Source organism: Alligator mississippiensis, chromosome 3, assembly GCF_030867095.1.
Source record: "Alligator mississippiensis isolate rAllMis1 chromosome 3, rAllMis1, whole genome shotgun sequence".
Taxonomy (NCBI): domain Eukaryota; kingdom Metazoa; phylum Chordata; order Crocodylia; family Alligatoridae; genus Alligator; species Alligator mississippiensis.
The window spans coordinates 114,472,528-114,489,059 of NC_081826.1; the positions used below are offsets into that span (position 1 = coordinate 114,472,528).

General features: G+C 45.8%; 1 protein-coding gene across 1 annotated transcript; it reads right to left on the bottom strand.

The window, feature by feature from the left end:
- Positions 1 to 5,939: 5,939 nt before the first annotated feature.
- Positions 5,940 to 16,031, bottom strand: GMNN (geminin DNA replication inhibitor). Its single transcript, XM_006260541.4, has 7 exons — positions 15,919 to 16,031; positions 15,750 to 15,799; positions 11,524 to 11,622; positions 10,893 to 11,031; positions 9,416 to 9,498; positions 9,219 to 9,329; positions 5,940 to 6,462 (listed from the first exon to the last, which is right to left on the bottom strand). The coding sequence occupies exons 2-7, from the start codon at positions 15,795 to 15,797 to the stop codon at positions 6,271 to 6,273; spliced, it is 672 nt and encodes a 223-aa protein (XP_006260603.2). The 5' UTR covers positions 15,798 to 15,799; positions 15,919 to 16,031; the 3' UTR covers positions 5,940 to 6,270.
- Positions 16,032 to 16,532: the final 501 nt, after the last annotated feature.

The following is a 16,532-nucleotide window of genomic DNA, read 5'->3' on the forward strand; positions in this document are numbered from 1 at the left end:
AATGCCATTTTTCCTTTTCCTCCCCATCTTCAAAAAACTAGTCGGGAATTAAAAACTAACCTGGTCTAATTACCTATCTAGGTACATAAATATTGAGCCTTATCTCAGCCAAACCTATCCTGTGCTATGCAGGTTCAAGAAACTTTACAGCTGCCAGCCTTACCTTGCTCCTGGGGCAAAGATTTATAGTGAAGATAGAAATTCACCCTTAGAATTAGACCGTGGTCTTGAGAATGTAAGGAGGCCAGAGGTTCTGATTTATAGAGCACCCAGGTTTTATGGATATGCATATAAATAAAGGTGCAAAAGAACAAACAACTTACACACCTACAGCCAAAACTGCCATCCTCCAAACCTCTGCTTACCTGCTGTTAAACCTAAAAGGAACCTGAAGTCTGGAAACATTTTTTTTTTTTTTTTTTTGCATCAGAGCTACCTAAATGCCTAAAGTTCTGCTTCTGCGCTTGCCCAGAAAACCCGAATCTTGGCATGACTGAGCAGTCGAGGACCCTTCTCAGAACCATCTCCAGGGATCCACAAACTAGATATTCCTCCACCTATTTTGCTTGAGGGTTTCAATCTGGCAGGCTCTCAGAGCATGTCCAACATGGTGACCTACATCAGTGGTCACTGTGGTTAGAGAACTCATCCAGGATTGGAAGCTCTAAGCTCGAGTCCCTTGGATTTCTGAGGGAATTCCAACCCACAGCTCTCATTTCCTAGGAAAGGGTCCTACCCACCAAATTACAAGATGTTGTGGGGGGGGACGGGGACACATTCAAGAGTCACTGGGCCACAGAATGGGAGCAAGACTGCGCAACTTCCAAGCTGCAGATTAGAGTACTTACCTGGGAAGGGAGTGTTTGGAGTCCAGTTCCTGCTCCAAGGACTGTTTATGTATTTTATCCAACAACTGTTTCACATGAAATACTGCAAGACTACATTCTAGAGTTAGGCATGTGCTAAACTCAGCAGAGGATTTCAGACCCTCTTTAAATCTCGTTATGTGCCTTTATGCATTCTCTGGGGGCACGTGTGCTCTAGTTAAAACTCCTGCAGCGTCTTGTGTATTCAACATCCTGCGGTTCAAAATGGCAGCAGGGGTGCTTTAACTAAAGTTCATTTGATGAGCTTTGAAGAGAGGGGATGCTGAATACATGAGATATGGAGGCTGATGGGGTGCATTAATTAGCATGCTTGAGCGCAGCAGAGCCATGTCCCCGCACATCTACAGGCACCAATAGAGTACCAAAGGCCTCCCTTGTCCCAATCAAAAATCTGCCATCATATACTCCTACAAACCTTCTAATTCAGTACTCTATGCAACATAAAACATTTCCCAAAGAAGGCAACCCCTATTCCCCCACTGCTGTATTTGTATTGGACGTCCCATAAAGCAGAAAATGCTTTGGGGAACTTTCCTATGAAACAGTTTCTAATTCTTTCCAAGTATGAAATAAAGCTCTCACCAATCAAGGAGCCTCCAGCTTGCTGGGAACTAAACTAAACAACATCCAAGAAGTTTTAGTTTAATGCACCAGAAAGACTTTTAAAGCATCCAGAAATCCTTCTTGTGCAAACAAGTCACAGTTGCAGCATAAAAAAGGACAAAAAACTTGGCATGTACAAATGCCCTAGATACTTATTTAGACAACTACGGTCCTATAATGCCATGAAAACTCAGGCGCTCAAAATGTTAATTATGGTTCCCTCCTTTTCCCCTATCCCTTTTAAAGAGGGCTTTATTTTATTTTACTTTTTTGCCATAACACTACTGTTGCCCTGACCTGGTCATATCTTTTTATTGCCAGCCTTAGCCTAGGCTAGCCAATACATCTTTGTCTTAGAATTACAGAAATGATTATAAATTATTGTTCTCTACTTGACTTGCTCTTGAGCTGAAAAGCTTTGAATAGGGGTGGACTGATCAAGATTTTCTTGGCCGATACCAATAGCCGATTATTAGGGCAGTGCAAAGCTTCGGTTCCTGAGTTGATGCGGCGGAGTTTTGGCCCAATTCAGTAGGCCAATGTGAATTGAATATGAACTGCTTCGCACACCCATACTGATCATTAAGTCAGCCATTTCCACTGATACTGATCCGAGAGCCAATTTACAGGATTGCAGTCCAGCAGCTAGAGCAGCATCCTGCCAGTAAGTCAGGGGGGGCGAAGAGAGGGGCAGATCGGGGCCCCCACAGTGATGAAGAGAGTGGGGCCACGGTAGGGGCAGGCGCTACCTAGCTGGGGCAGTGAATAAGTTCCCAGAGTTGGGATCAGGATGGAGCCAACACCCCACCTAGCACCACCCCTCCTTGGGACATCAGGGCTCCCAAGGGAAAGGCAGCAGAGCAGAGTGCCCCAGGCAGGGCCAGCACTGTGGGGAGGGGACCCTCGAGCTATGGCCACCTCAAAATTCCCTGTAGCCCACCTATACCACCCCCTCCCAGTGCCACTGCCACCTGCCCCAGCCCAGCCCCCACACTGGGAAGAGGCAGGTGCCTGCCTCATCCTGCACACAAATCCAGGGGGAGACAACCACCATGCCTCCCAGGGGTGTGAGCAGCAGCAGCAGCAGCAGGGAGCTGCCCCACCTCACCCCCTGGATGAACTACCCACAGTTCAGTCCCACTCCCAGCCCCAGAGAACATTCACTACCCTGCCCAGGCAGGGCCTGCTCCTGCCCCACTCCCTCCCTCACTGCCTCCCCCCAACACAACTTACCAGCAGGATGCTGCTCTCCAAGCTGCATTCCTGACTGTGTGCAGTCACAGGACATTTATTGGTGACATTTTCAACTCAGATAAAAAAGCCGATTATGTTAAATTTTCCTGTTATCGGTGCTGATGTGATATGCAACTGATATATCGGTGCACCTCTAGCTTTGAAAGATAGCCCGTAGAAACTTCACTTAGGCTGTTGATTTATAGACTATTACTACGGGATACACATTTGTCTTGAAGAGCTCACAAATGGTAACTAAAAGTAGTTTGCATAGTTGGACCTTCCAAAAGTTTAACTTTTCAAACTGAGTGTCTAACATGTTTCCATCCTCCCTTTAGGTAAGGGTAACAAACTATCCATACTAGTACATAGGATAAATCAAGACATACTCCAGTGACTGGCCCACCCACTCAGCCTGATGTAACCCAACAACCCAGATCTGGGCAATTAGCTTTAAGTTTTTTTATTTTTCATTAGCATTTACTGCAGCCTGAAATTTGGACCTCACCAAGAAAAATGAAATTAGAGCTCAGTTGCTAGTAGAGAGTCATAGGTCCTTAATAGTATTCATTACTAGCAACTGCTTCCACCTTTTATTACAAGAGTTTCTAGTTGAATTAACCATCTTTTCAAGTATGGGAAAAGTTCTAATGAATTCCAGAAGTATTTCCATTCTTTACCTAAAAGTGGATGTGTAGACCTAGCCATCATAGTTGGTGTACTGCATATGCTTTAATGACAAGGTCCTGTAAATACTTAGTAGCAGTAAGTAAACAAGTCTGTTCTAGTTAACATATGGGCTACATACAGGGTAGTTCAGGCATCTCGCCAGAGCCAAACATATTAAGCTGTCTTGCATAGAAGGCGATCTCCAGTTGACCAAGCTGTAAATGGGTATTTGTTCACTTAAGCTGAAGATCCAAATACAAGCAGACATTAGCCACATCATTATCTGCTATCTTGCAGAGGAGTGACCTTCTTCATACTTATCCAGTAAGCCAGTTCCTGGTTTTTTTAAAATTTACGGTGTAGTAGCTTAAGACAAAAGGCAGGTCAATTCTACTCTATAGAGAACTTAGTGATAGGCTCCATTCCAAGCACTTACAGCAGGGGTTTCCAACCATTTTGAATGTGGAGCTAGATAACAAACTTTTTAATCACACAGTGGGCTGGCGAGCCATATTCAAAGACCTCACAGGAAGTGGTATCACATCAGGAAGTGATGTCACGTGACCTTTGGCACCAGTGAAGTTGCAGGAAGTGACAATGAAATGGGTCTAACCAGTTCAAAACTCTCCCTCTATAGCATCCACCTCTGCCACTGTTTGGGACAGGATACTAAGCTAGATGGACCATGGGGCTGACCAAGCATGGCACTTATGCTCTTCTGTTCAGAAGCTCGTATGTACCTGCACTGGCAAGTCCCAAGCAGCACACAGCTCCACCGCCACCTCTGCTGGCTGGTGCCAACCCGAACAGGTCTGTCCCATCCGGAGCAGCATGCAGCTGAAGCTGGCTTTCCACATGCTACTGGGTATGGGAGGAACCCAGCCGGGTTAGCACCGGCCGGCAGAAGCAGTGGCAGAGCCATGCACGCTCAGGAGTGACCGGTTCAGGCAGGGGGAAAATGCAAGTCAGCTCCTGCCACTCCGGCTGGGCTCATCCCGTGCCGAGTGGCACATGGCTCCGCCGCTGCTTCTGCTAGCCGGTGCAGACCCAGCCGGGCCCCTTCCGTCTCCAGTAGCATGTGGGAAGCCCGTTTCAGCTGCATGCCACTTTTCCTGGCTGGTGCTGACCCGGCTGGGTCCGTCCCATTCAGAGCAGCATGCAGCTGAAGCCGGATTCCCACATGCTGCTGGGGCCAGGAGGAGCCCGGCCGGGTTTGCACTGGCCAGCAGAAGCAGCGGCGGAGCCGTGTGCCGCTGGGGATAGGACAAGCCTGGCCGGAGCAGCAGGGGCTCAGCTGAATTTTCCCCTGCCTGCACTGGTCAGTTCCGAGTGGCACATGGCTCCGCCGCCGCTTCTGCTGGCCGGTGCGGACCCGGCCGGACTCCTCCCAGCCCCAGCAGCACGTGGGAATCCGGCTTCAGCTGGGTGCTGCTCTGGATGGGACAGACCCACCCGGGTCGGCACCAGCCACCAGAGGTGGCGGCAGAGCTGTGTCGCTCAGGACTGACTAGCGCAGGTAGGGGGAAAAGAGTGCAGCTGTGCCCATCCCATCATGAGTGGGACACTGCTCTCCTCTTCCCACACGCACCACGTCAAACTGACATGGTATGGGTAGTAACCTTGTCCCTTCCCAAGCCCTTCAGCAGCCATTAGTAAGCTGCTATGGGGCTGGGGGAGGGATAAGGGGTGAGAACGAAAGCAAACTGCGTTTACTTTTGTTTCCTGTCACAGCACCGTGGACCACAGAAAATGCCTTGGTGGGCCACATGGAGGCCCGCATGCTGGACAAGCCTGACTTACAGCATCATCCTTCAGTGATTCTTTCAGCATTGAAAAAATCATCATCTAGTCCCCAAGCAGACAAATAGACAACAAATATGCCCAGAACTTGTTTCAGAATATGGAGTCAAGTGTTATGCTTCTTTGTTCCTGGACTAGGAAACTAGATATTTCTCCCTCTCCCAGGAAACTGGATATTTCTCATACATTTTCTTCCTCTTCCCCACTGCTGCAGAACTATATAACAAGCTGTAGTGGGTTCAAGCAGGGCACTTCTAGGATTTTAAGCACTGGTGTTACTACAGGTGTTTGGTACTGACGTTAAGTGCCTGTAGTAGTAACTGCTTATGTTTTCCTATGAAGAACTTAATTTCCAACACTAGTCATGTTACATATGCCCAGCAAACCCCAAGGACAGCAAGAAGCTAATTACATACCAACTATAGCCTTAGCCTGTATAATTAGGAGCTGTAGTGCCATGATACTAGTCCAATAGCCACGTGTTGCTACACAGCACAAAAGTCTGATACTTGCTCTAAAGCTTACTAACCCCATCTTACTGCAGAATTCTTAGAGGCCCTCCTGTAAAATGGTTTGTTACCTTTTTTACTTAGGGTTTAATACAGCAGAAGTTCTACAAAATTATTCAAAGTTGTGGGGAGATCTGGGTGGCACACATCAAGTGCTATGATCACACTGATGGATTGCTGCACTGCTACACTTTCAAAAAGGACACCATAGCAATACTTTCACACTAATCAAGCAATAGAAAGGTTGCTAAAGTTTATTTAAATCAAGTATGCGTGACACAGTATGTCAGACCAACTGATAACTATTTACAAAACAAATTAGAAATATATAGTATTTGCATTTATACAAGTGACTTCTAAAACCTTGTTTAGGCAGTATACAAATATTTCCATTGCTACATATCACCAGTTAAAATCTGCTGCATCTTTAAAGCTTCCACAAAATTCAACAATTGTACCTGAGGTAAGTTTGGCAGTAGGTTCCTCCAAGAATGAGCTCAGAATTAAGAAATAAAATAAAAATGGAAGCTGCAAAACACAAACCCTGGCTATTTGTTTCCAAGCCAGATTCACAGACTTCTTGGATTGTTCACACATGAGACTGTAGCATTCTCCTCAGAATCACACGACTTTGAAGACTCCTCTTCTGAATCACTATTTAAATTACTCCCCAAATCCCTCTCTGCATCCTCCTGTTTAAGTTCTTCCAAGTCTAGATCCTTTAATGCATCAAGGCTGTCAGGTGCCTGCCCAGTCAGTCTCTGGAAGATACAGGAGGAAAAATTATATATAGGACATTAGTAATCAGTTAGAATATAATTTTGATTTCTGTAAAATGAAGCATTTTTTCTGATTAGTCGAATCAGAAACCATTCTTTGAAGTCTCACCCAGAAGTGCTATTTCCAGTATGCAGTTATATCTAGTTTGCCTGAGGCTTTCTAGGATGCCTAGGCAAAGTCTATTTTGCCAGAAGTGAATTTACCAAACTTTAAAGAAATTATTTTCCAAATAAGGTTTTAGTACACTATATTGCCATGACTCTCTTTGATCCTGATTTTACATATACAGTTTTCTTCCATCACAGCAATATAAAATGAGAAGGCTTTCTGAAGTGCTACAAGGCAAGTAGTTTTTTTGTTTTGTTTTTTAGAATGGACCTGTTGATTCTTGACCCGAGAAGAGCAAATGTTTAGAGGTCACTGATATTAGGTGAACCATGCCATCACCTAGCCAAGAAATCTTCAAGAGGAGACTGGACAGTCACCTCGCTGGGGTCACCCAACCCCCAGTTGTCTTTCCTGCCTAGTACAGGGGGTCTGGACCCGATGATCTTGCGAGGTCCCTTCCAGCCCCTAAAAATCTATGTATCTATGACTTGTTCAAACTTGACAGGGATCCGTTTTCCAACATCCATCTGCCAAGCCTTTGTTATTAATAGCTAGATTAGCCATTTTACTTTGAGTAAAAAACAAAACAAACACACACACCACCCCAGGCAAGTGTCCCCTGAAAAACGCACAAGACCAAACCATCATTGCCTCCATCCTGCATAATCCTCACTAGTTTAGGTTGTAGCTGGATTTAAAAAAAATAGACCTAACGTTATCTTGTTATCCAGATGAACAGCAAACAAAAGGACTATAAAAACACAGAGGTAGGGTTGAACTCATACTAGTTCAAGCAGTGAAACTGCAATAGAAACATGTCAGTTGCTCAACAAATGCTTAAAACTTCTCATTACACTCCATTTGTGATCTACTATGCTGCTCACATGCAACTGGCAACTACCTAAAGTTAGGCCTTTAGGTCTCAGACTGTCTACACAACTGATGCCAGTTTAGAAGATTTCAACTCAATTAGATACGCCGAGGCAAAAATGTGGTAATACTTATCACTGCAAGCTACACAGACAACACCCATACTATGTCTGAACTTCATTAGCATGACTCTTTGAACAGCAAGTCAGGAACTTTTTCCAGCTGCAGGTCTGAATGACTCACCTTGGGTTAGAAGTGAGCAGGTGTTTCTCCTCACAACAGCATGAGGAGCCAAATTCCTCCCCCCTGTCAAGTGCTACTGAAGTCTTATTATTATCATCCAGAGACTGTGGCAAGGACAGGGGCTCACCTGTCCCACTCTCCCTCCCCACCCCCACATCCTCCCATGCTGCAGCGGTGGGACAGATGAATTAAAACAACCCTCCAATAGTTAGATTCCATATGTGGAAAGATTAACATTTAAAAAAAAATGTTTCCATGTATAGAATACAATTACTGGCTGCATCTTAAATTCAAAGTCATCTTGCATTTGGGTAAATACAGTAATTATGAGGAAAAAAAATTAAGTGCCACAAACTCGAATGGAAAAGCAAAGTTTAACCCTAATAGCTTAACAAAAACAATACTACCACAAAACTTAAGAGTTGGTTTTAATCCACTTGCAGTTACAGTTCTCTGGGCTGAGCCTTTTGGTTGTAAAACTCTTCAATCCAGCTGTCTTGGCCATTGAGCCAAGGCCTTAGACCTTCCATGACCCCAGGTGCTCAGTCATTTAATGTGTTGTCCTCCCAAGAGGTTTAAGTTGCAAAAGGAACACGTGCTTAGCAAAGAATTAAGAGCCACACACCACAACCCACTTTACACTCATGCAACAGGAGCTATAGATTTCCATGAATCTTGTGATAGACCAACACCCCATTCAGAGACCTTGCTAGCATTTGGTGAAGCAGAATCCCTTTGGTCTTCTCCTTGCTTGGTCTGTTGAGAGATGGTGGCAGACATCCCCCAAGCTGGCTAAGGAGCCTCTTGCTTTAACCAAAGGCTCATGCCAAGGAGCTCATCCCTCTAGTGCTGTGGTGCTCAGCCTCTACCCTGCAGGCCACATCTGGCCCATGGGGCTCCCTACTGGCCAATAGTTTTGGTGGCAGGTGGAAAAGTGGTAGTATTAATTGCTGTTCCTTGTGGACCAACCCCATGCAGTAACTCTGTACTGGATCCAGCCCACAGATCAACACAGTGCCACTTGTTCGGCTCGTGGGACCAGAAGGTTGAGCACCACTGCTCTAGCGTGTTCAACATTCCCCATGGGCTTGGGCCAGCAGGCAAGAATCAAATTTGAGAAGCAATTTAAGGCAATCAGTCATTAAACTAGGCCTCCAGCACATTTGTGGGAAAAGCAGATATCCAGAATACAGTAGGCTAACATCATGGTCAGGATGGTTTTTGACAACATGGAAGAGTAGTTACTACCCAAAATGGAAGTCAGAGTTTAGCAGACATTCCAAAGTTAATGTTCTAGGTCAGGGGTTTTCAACCTTTTTGGGTCATTGTAACCCCAGCAGCCGATCAGCGACCCAGGGGTGGGTGGGTCCGAATGGAAGTGCCAGCAGCAGCACCCACAGCTGGAATACTCCCTGAGGCTATCAGAAGTACCTGCAGAGGTACACATACCCCTGGCTGAAAACCCGTTACAACAGCAGAATAAAAAACGAGAGGCCCGATAGTCCTTTGTACTTACTTCAATCATGTTTGTCATATACCGCACGTGCTCTGCAAGTAACAACAGCTCATCATTTTCTTCTTTTAAATGGGCAATTTCACCATCTTTTTGTTCAATTTCTTTGTGCAGCTGGAAAAAAGGCAGGTTAAAACATTTCAGCAGGACAGCAGCCAAAACCTGCTATTACGAGTAACTGCAAACTGGGAATTAACTACCTTTTCATTTTCTTGAAGTACTTCATACAGAGCCTTCCTCCTTTCTTCAGCCACTTCCTTCCAGTACTGAGATGGGGGACTTTCTGCAGTAAGAGTTTCATGTGAGAGGTGTTATGTACCAAGGACTTGAATTCAAGAGGGCCAACTCCTAAAGCTTTCAAAATTGTTACATTAAAGTTTTGGGCAATTCTGCCACTTATTACTAGACATTCCATTGCAACCTGCTAAAAAGCAGTTATGAGCTCTACTAACTACTGTGGGTGTGCATATCTACTAATAACTGTACAGGAGCACTTCTGAGCCCTGTTAAAATAAATAAATAAATAAATAAAAATCAAGCATCTCCAACACCCAGACCAAGCTCCTGAACTGTAGCAATTTGTTTTTTGGCTCAAGTGTTAAAGATAATTTTCTGGTGACTGTAGGAGGCTGAAGTAAGAATCTGCAACATGCATTATGAGATGATCCTAGTTGCAAGATACTCGTCATAGGGTGACCATATGGGAGAAAGGGAAGTCTGGGACACTTCCCCTTCTTCCTCCTCCCCCAAGTTAGTGGCACTGGTACAGACAGAGGTAGAAGCAGGGTGGTATGGTGTGCAAGGCAGCCTGCCACTGGTGCCTGCCTGCTTGCCCATCTGCCTGGCACACTGGTCGCTCTATCTCCCTGCTGGACTGTGCCCTGCACCTGTTTCCAGGATGCTAGTTTTAATTTCTCACCAACCAGCCAGGACCAGCCTTCGAAATCTAGGACTCTCCTGGCTAAAATCGGGACATATGGTCACTTTACTTAGGAGTCACAAAAGTGACTGTCAAATCAGAAAAAAAGCTAGCTAAATGAGGTTCAGTTGCCAAAATGACTACCCCACACCAGAAGAATTTTTCCTCAACTAAAAGATGCTATTCAAGTAGAACTAGTTTAGAACAGCACTGTTAACAAGTGTTCATGGAGACAAAACTGTCATAGGTCAATGCCAAAGCACAAGTGCAGCTTTATTTAAACACTGTTTAAACCAGTGGTAGGCAGCCTTCTCCAGATGCAAGCCAAAATGGCCCACTTTGGATCAGAGGCAGGCAGGTGCTTATCCCCACCTGCAGCAGAAGACTCACAGGCCAGATTTAATAACTCTGCAGACCAGATCCAGCCCATGGCTTAAGGTTACCAACCCATGTCTTAAACCCATGAATACTACTTGCCTAGCTGATTTGAGCTGTAGGATTACAAGCTTAGCTTGTAAGCATAGGTTATTGGTTCTGAAACAGCCAAGCACCACCTCCTTAGGACCAATTCCATATACCATATTTAGCTCACAGAAAGGACATAGAATTGATTAAGCTTGGTAAATCTGTTACTGTTGGCAACAGTATGATACAATATCAATATCTAGTTTCAGCAGAAATAAAGTGAGGACAAGCTGTGCAGCTTAAGTTTCCACCACCACCACTTTTTTTGCATGCCAAACAACAATGCCACTTACTTTTTACTATAAGATCCACAGCTTGAGCGATGTCATCCAGACTCTCATTTTCTTGTTCTCTTTTGACAACTTCAGCTTTACAACTCTTTGAAATTAACTGGTTATTCCAAAGTTTCCTCTTGATTGAGGATTTGGCAGGCTGTGATGTAGAAGCAGTTTGATTTTCAGATATTAAAATGCTGAACAGAAATAGTACTCTTGCGAATTCATATCATAAGTGACAAGGAATGTTTTCCTAATTTGTATGCCTTTCGGCAACAGGGACTCTGTCCTTCAAAGCGCAGCAGTTTCTGTGCCACAACTGCACCTATTCCAGATTTTTTGTACTGAAATTTAATTCTGGCAAATCTAATGCTAGAGATATTAAAAAACGTATTACTTCTCTAGATCTGATAAGCAAGTAGTTCTTCTGAAGTGCTTTCAAACCGTTTGAAGCAGTCATGCTAGATTTAATATTCGTTGCCCCAGAGCTATGAAGGATGCAAACACAATTTAGACTACCATTTACACCACTAACGGATCATATGCAATTTACCGTATACTCAGTGTAGGTTATAGTTCTACCTTATCCATAATTAACCCCACAACATTTGACTTATGTTACAGATTAAGTGAGTTTTATCATTCATACCTGATTGCCTCTGCCAACAAGGCAGCCTGCTGCTGAAGGCTGAATCATTGTAAGAGTCCGCCTCGGGGCTGAGCTACATGTGCTAGCTGTGAAGTACTTCTAAGAGAGAAGTATTTTTAAAAATATCAAAAGTTATTTTATTCCATTCAGAAGATTATTTTAAGCTTGTCACATGACATGAATTACTCAACGATAAGGATTAACAGCATTTGTTGAGTCTGTTTTCAGACTGAGTGCACTGTAATTCCAGCCAAGCAAAGGGACCTTGTTAAGACAGGACTCCTATTTGTAGCATGGCTGGGTTCTACCAATTGTGTTTCCAGGGGCAAGTCCTACATATGCTTTAGCTGGGTTAGGTATGAAGTATGAAAGACCTTAAGTGTTCAGAGTGGCCAACCTGCAGCACATGGCAGATAAAGGAGGGAGCATGGAACAGTGAAAATATAGGGCCGGAAACAGAAAGCAGAGAAGTAGATAGGACAGAAGAAGGTGATTAGGGTGGCATTTGGGGAGGGTGCAGGACTAAGTTTGGGCAGATGTGCCACAAAGCCAGGCCCCACTGCAGTAACAGGTCAGACAAGAGCCATGTTTGTACTGGGGCCTTAATTCAACCATAGTGCAGCAACCCATTTAAAGAGTGGTATTTAAAGATCACCACAAGCAGGCTTTCTAGGTCTCTTGACACAGTATCAAGGCTGTCCCTAATTTTGCCTTAAGATAATTTCACCAGTTTAAATTCAATCGCCTAAGATGCACAAGAAGTCTGAGATTCATTTTTCACTGTCTATACATCCCAATAAGTCTTTGAAAGATCACTTGCATTTGAGAGACGTTTTGCTTCATCTAGTTAATCAAATGGCATTTAGAATTTTATCTGGCAAGATCCAGCCAGACTATTGTTCTGCACAAGAGAATGTTTATCACCTTCCTTGTCATGCATAAATACTTATTTCCTGCATTAAATCTCTCTTATTCATTAGGTACACTGCCACCATGGGATAGCAAACAAATGGCAGACACTCAAACACAGACAGCAAGAACACAATACCATGCCAGCGTGAGAAAGTTACTGATTCACACTGTACCGATTCACACCGTAACTCACATGACAGGAGTTCACCTTTCCCACGGTAAAGTTTCTGCCACCAATTATCTTACCATTGAAGTAAAGGACAAATGCCAACTACTCTGGGAACAAACACTACACCGTATTTCAGATTCTACTAGCTGCTATTCAAGGTTACAGTTAGTCAGTACTCCTCTGGCAAAAACATACCAAGTGCACAAGTTAACCCCTTGCTTTGAACAGATTTAGACAAGTGTCCAGAACAAGAGATTTAATTCAGCTAGCCACTATAAAACAAGATTAAGGCCATATGCTCAGTGAAGATGAGACTATGTGGAAACATTTAATTATCCAAATATCTGGCGATTCCCATTAGAACCACAGCAGCATTACAAATTTGTAGTGGTGTTGAGATTTTGCTACCCTGTGGTGGGGAGGACTAAACACTTTAAGGGTCCTATAAAGTTTTTCCTGGAGGAAAGCAAGAAAACTGCACCCATTTCTATCTGAAGCAAGTTACCATTTGACATTATTATACGCTTACAACTTTTATGCCTTTGTTTTCTGATAAGGGTATATATTACCCCTAACAGAGGTACAACCCACTTTGAATAAAAAGGTGGCCAACGTTCTTCAAAGGGGTGACTGTTAAGAAGAAGCATGAACTTCATACCATTTGCCTGATAGCTTCTAAATTAATTGGGGACAGTTCTAAAAAAAAAAAAAAAAGTAACTGGCTAGTCCTCAGTGAAGGATTAGGGTACCTCAGCACCCAACTCTAAACATTTAAAGAAAAGGACCTGGCATGGGATTGAGAACCCCACCTTAAACACCAGGTTCTTGATGCTATTCATGGCAATATTTTGGTTTCTCAGAATGGCAACCCAGCTACCCCAATACTGAGCAGGCAGCTCTACAGCAGAGGTCAGCAACTTTTGCCAGGGTAGCTGTGACATGACCTGGTCTTCCCTGTCCCCCCAACAAGCTCTACCAACCAAGCAACTAGTTGTTACTCAATCCCTCTACAGCAAGGCACAATGCTCCGCTGCAGAGAGGATGGGTAGTACAGGTCCATGACACCACCTGCCCCATGCCAAATTGGGTTCCTGCAGGCCAGATTCATCTGACAGGTTGCTAACCCCTCCCGCTTTAAAAGCAGGGAAGAATGGGAAATACGAGTAGAGAAGGGAATGTCTGAAATCCTACCCTTCTCTTGAACTTAAACATTTGGATCACATCCATTCGCTTGGGATTCAACAAATTAGAGTCTTCCAACATCTATCTATTCTGCCAAACAAGGGAGAAGGGCCAACTCTAAAACCATAGTCAGGAGGAGAAATGCTTGGCTTTTACATAACCTAGCAGGTAAACTACTTGGGAAGTACGAGACCCAGATTCAATTGTTCCCCTTATCGCAACATGCTTCAAACATGCCTGAAGCATCTCCCAGGGAATGCCATGACCACCTAGCTATCTGCTAGATGAATACTCCACCTCCTGTTGAAAGCCAGCCACCATGCCAAAAGAGTTCAAGCACTGCTGGATTGGATGAACTGCATGGCTTAGTATCAAAGGTTCTCACCTGAGAGGAGTCTAGAGTTTAACTTAGTTGCCTTTTTCAGGACCTCAGTATTTTATCTAGCAACTAATATAAAGTATATTAACAGTCCTGGGACAGGAATCCAGGATTCTCGTAGGCAAGTGCCTCAGTCACTAGGCTACTGTCAGCCTTTTTCTCTCTGGCCCCATAAACCCCATATTCCTTGCTGCAAATCTTCAACAATACAGGTGGTGAAGAACACACCTCCCTAGATTTGCTCTAGGCTGTGCTCATGTGGGAGGTGCAGGCTTGAACACACAAGACTTCCAAAGATAAGTGCTGTAGGTATTGAACCCATCCAGAAATCTAACAGATTAATCTTTGGTGGTCCACATCCTTGTTAAAGAAAATGCTTTCTTCAGGTAAAACCATTTATAAGTTGTTTTAAAAACTGAATACAAGACACTGAAGTGTTTCTGGCAACAGGCTAGTAGCATGTGCCCTGTTACTTTCCCTACCAGGAGCAAGGTATGTGCAGACAGCTCTTTCTTTTGGGCTGGAACTTCTGAAATCCACACTCAAGTTTAAGTCATCTTTAAAAGAAACTGGTGTTTCCCCCTTCACCCCCTTTCCCCAAGGGTAACCCATAAATATCTTCTTGGCATTTCACAGTACATTGTAGACCAGTGGTTTGATTACATGTAGTCAGGCACGTAATAACTATTCCTTGTGCACCTTTTTTACTATTACATGAACTCTGAACTGATGACTATTAATTTTCCATGTTTACAGGTCAGTCCCAAGGCCTCACCGACCATTAGCGTAGGGGTTCCCAACCCCCGGGCTGCTGACCATGAAGGGTTGGCTGCCAGACCAGAAATGACTGTGGACTGGCAAACCACGAACCAGAAGGGATCGGCATACTGCAGACCAGCAGCCAATCCTTTCTTATACCGAGTATAAAAGAGAGTTGGCCATGTAGTTACAGTACACCGGTCGCTACTGGCTTGCAGATCCTCAGCCTAAAAGAGGTTGGGAACCTCTCCATTAGAGCACCTCCGCTGTAGCAATAGCTTCCCCCCCGCATTCTCCCCAGGATTTTGCAGCATTCACAGGTAAGCCTGGTTTAATGGCACAAATCAGTTTTCCAAGTTTGCCAACGTGGAGCTGTAGTTTACGTTCAGGTCCTGCTGCTTGTAGGCAGATGCACCCGGGGACCTGCTCACACCCATCTGCCACAAAGGGATGTGCCCGAGACTACAGCGCCTAGCTTTACAATGCCTTACGCAGGGAGATAGCTAACCCAGGGCACAAGCACAGCCAACATGGGTGGCATGTAGGTCAGCACGGGGACAGCACTAGGCCCAAGGGGGCAAACTGCAGAGCTGCAGATGGGGCAGGGGCAGGAGGGAACATACGGGGCAGGCAGCCCACAGCACGGCAGGGCAGCTAAGGGGCACCCCCCACCTCGCACCCTACTTGTGGGTGCACCCCACACCGCCCGCTGCTCGCACCCTGCCCCCAGGGCCCCCCGCAGCCCCTCGGGGGCGTGGCGAGCAGGAGGGGCTGGGCACCCTCCACAGCGCCGCCCTATGCTCAGGCCTCGTCCCCGGCACCCACCTGGATCCTGCCCGGCGCCTTCCCGGCCTCAGGCGACGTAGGGGCCATACCTGCGGAGAGGAAGGAACTGCCGCGTCAGCCCCGAGAGGGAGGAAAAAGGGGGAACCCCCGGAACCGGGACCACCCTCACCCCTCGAGGGAAGAAGCGGCACCCTCCAAACCCGCGCACCTCACTCACTCCCCGCAGGACCGCCCGCGCGCTTGCTTAAGCAGCCAGGAAGCGGGCGGGCCCCGCCGCGTCACGTGACCCGCCTCCAGTGTCGCACTTCCCTTGGCTGAGGCGGGAGGTGGCTTGTTTCCTCTCCGGTCGACCAATGGCAGGCCGCACCCGCCACATTACGTGACCCTCCTTCTGTGATGCTACTGGGGAGAGGCGGGGCTGATGTGGCGGGTCCTTCCCACAGCGACCAATCGGAGGCCGGCTGGCTCTGGTGGCGGGAGAAGAAGGGGTTGGAGGGGGGAGCCCTTGGGGGCGGTGGAGGGAGTGAGTGGGGCTTTTGGGGGCAAGTTGGAGTCCGGGGCTGCTACGGGAGAAGCTTCTGCCACTGCCTGGAGTGATAATAGTGATAACAACCACCAGCACACACACGCACACCAGGTTGTCTCCACATAGATACATACACCCTGCCCCAGGTTGTCTACCCGCACACCAGGTTGTCTCCACGCACACACACCAAGTTGTCTCCATGCACACACATACATACACACATCAAGTTGTCTACACACAAAACCCCTCTAGGTTGTTTACACACAAGTGCACACCAGGTCTCCATGTACACACAC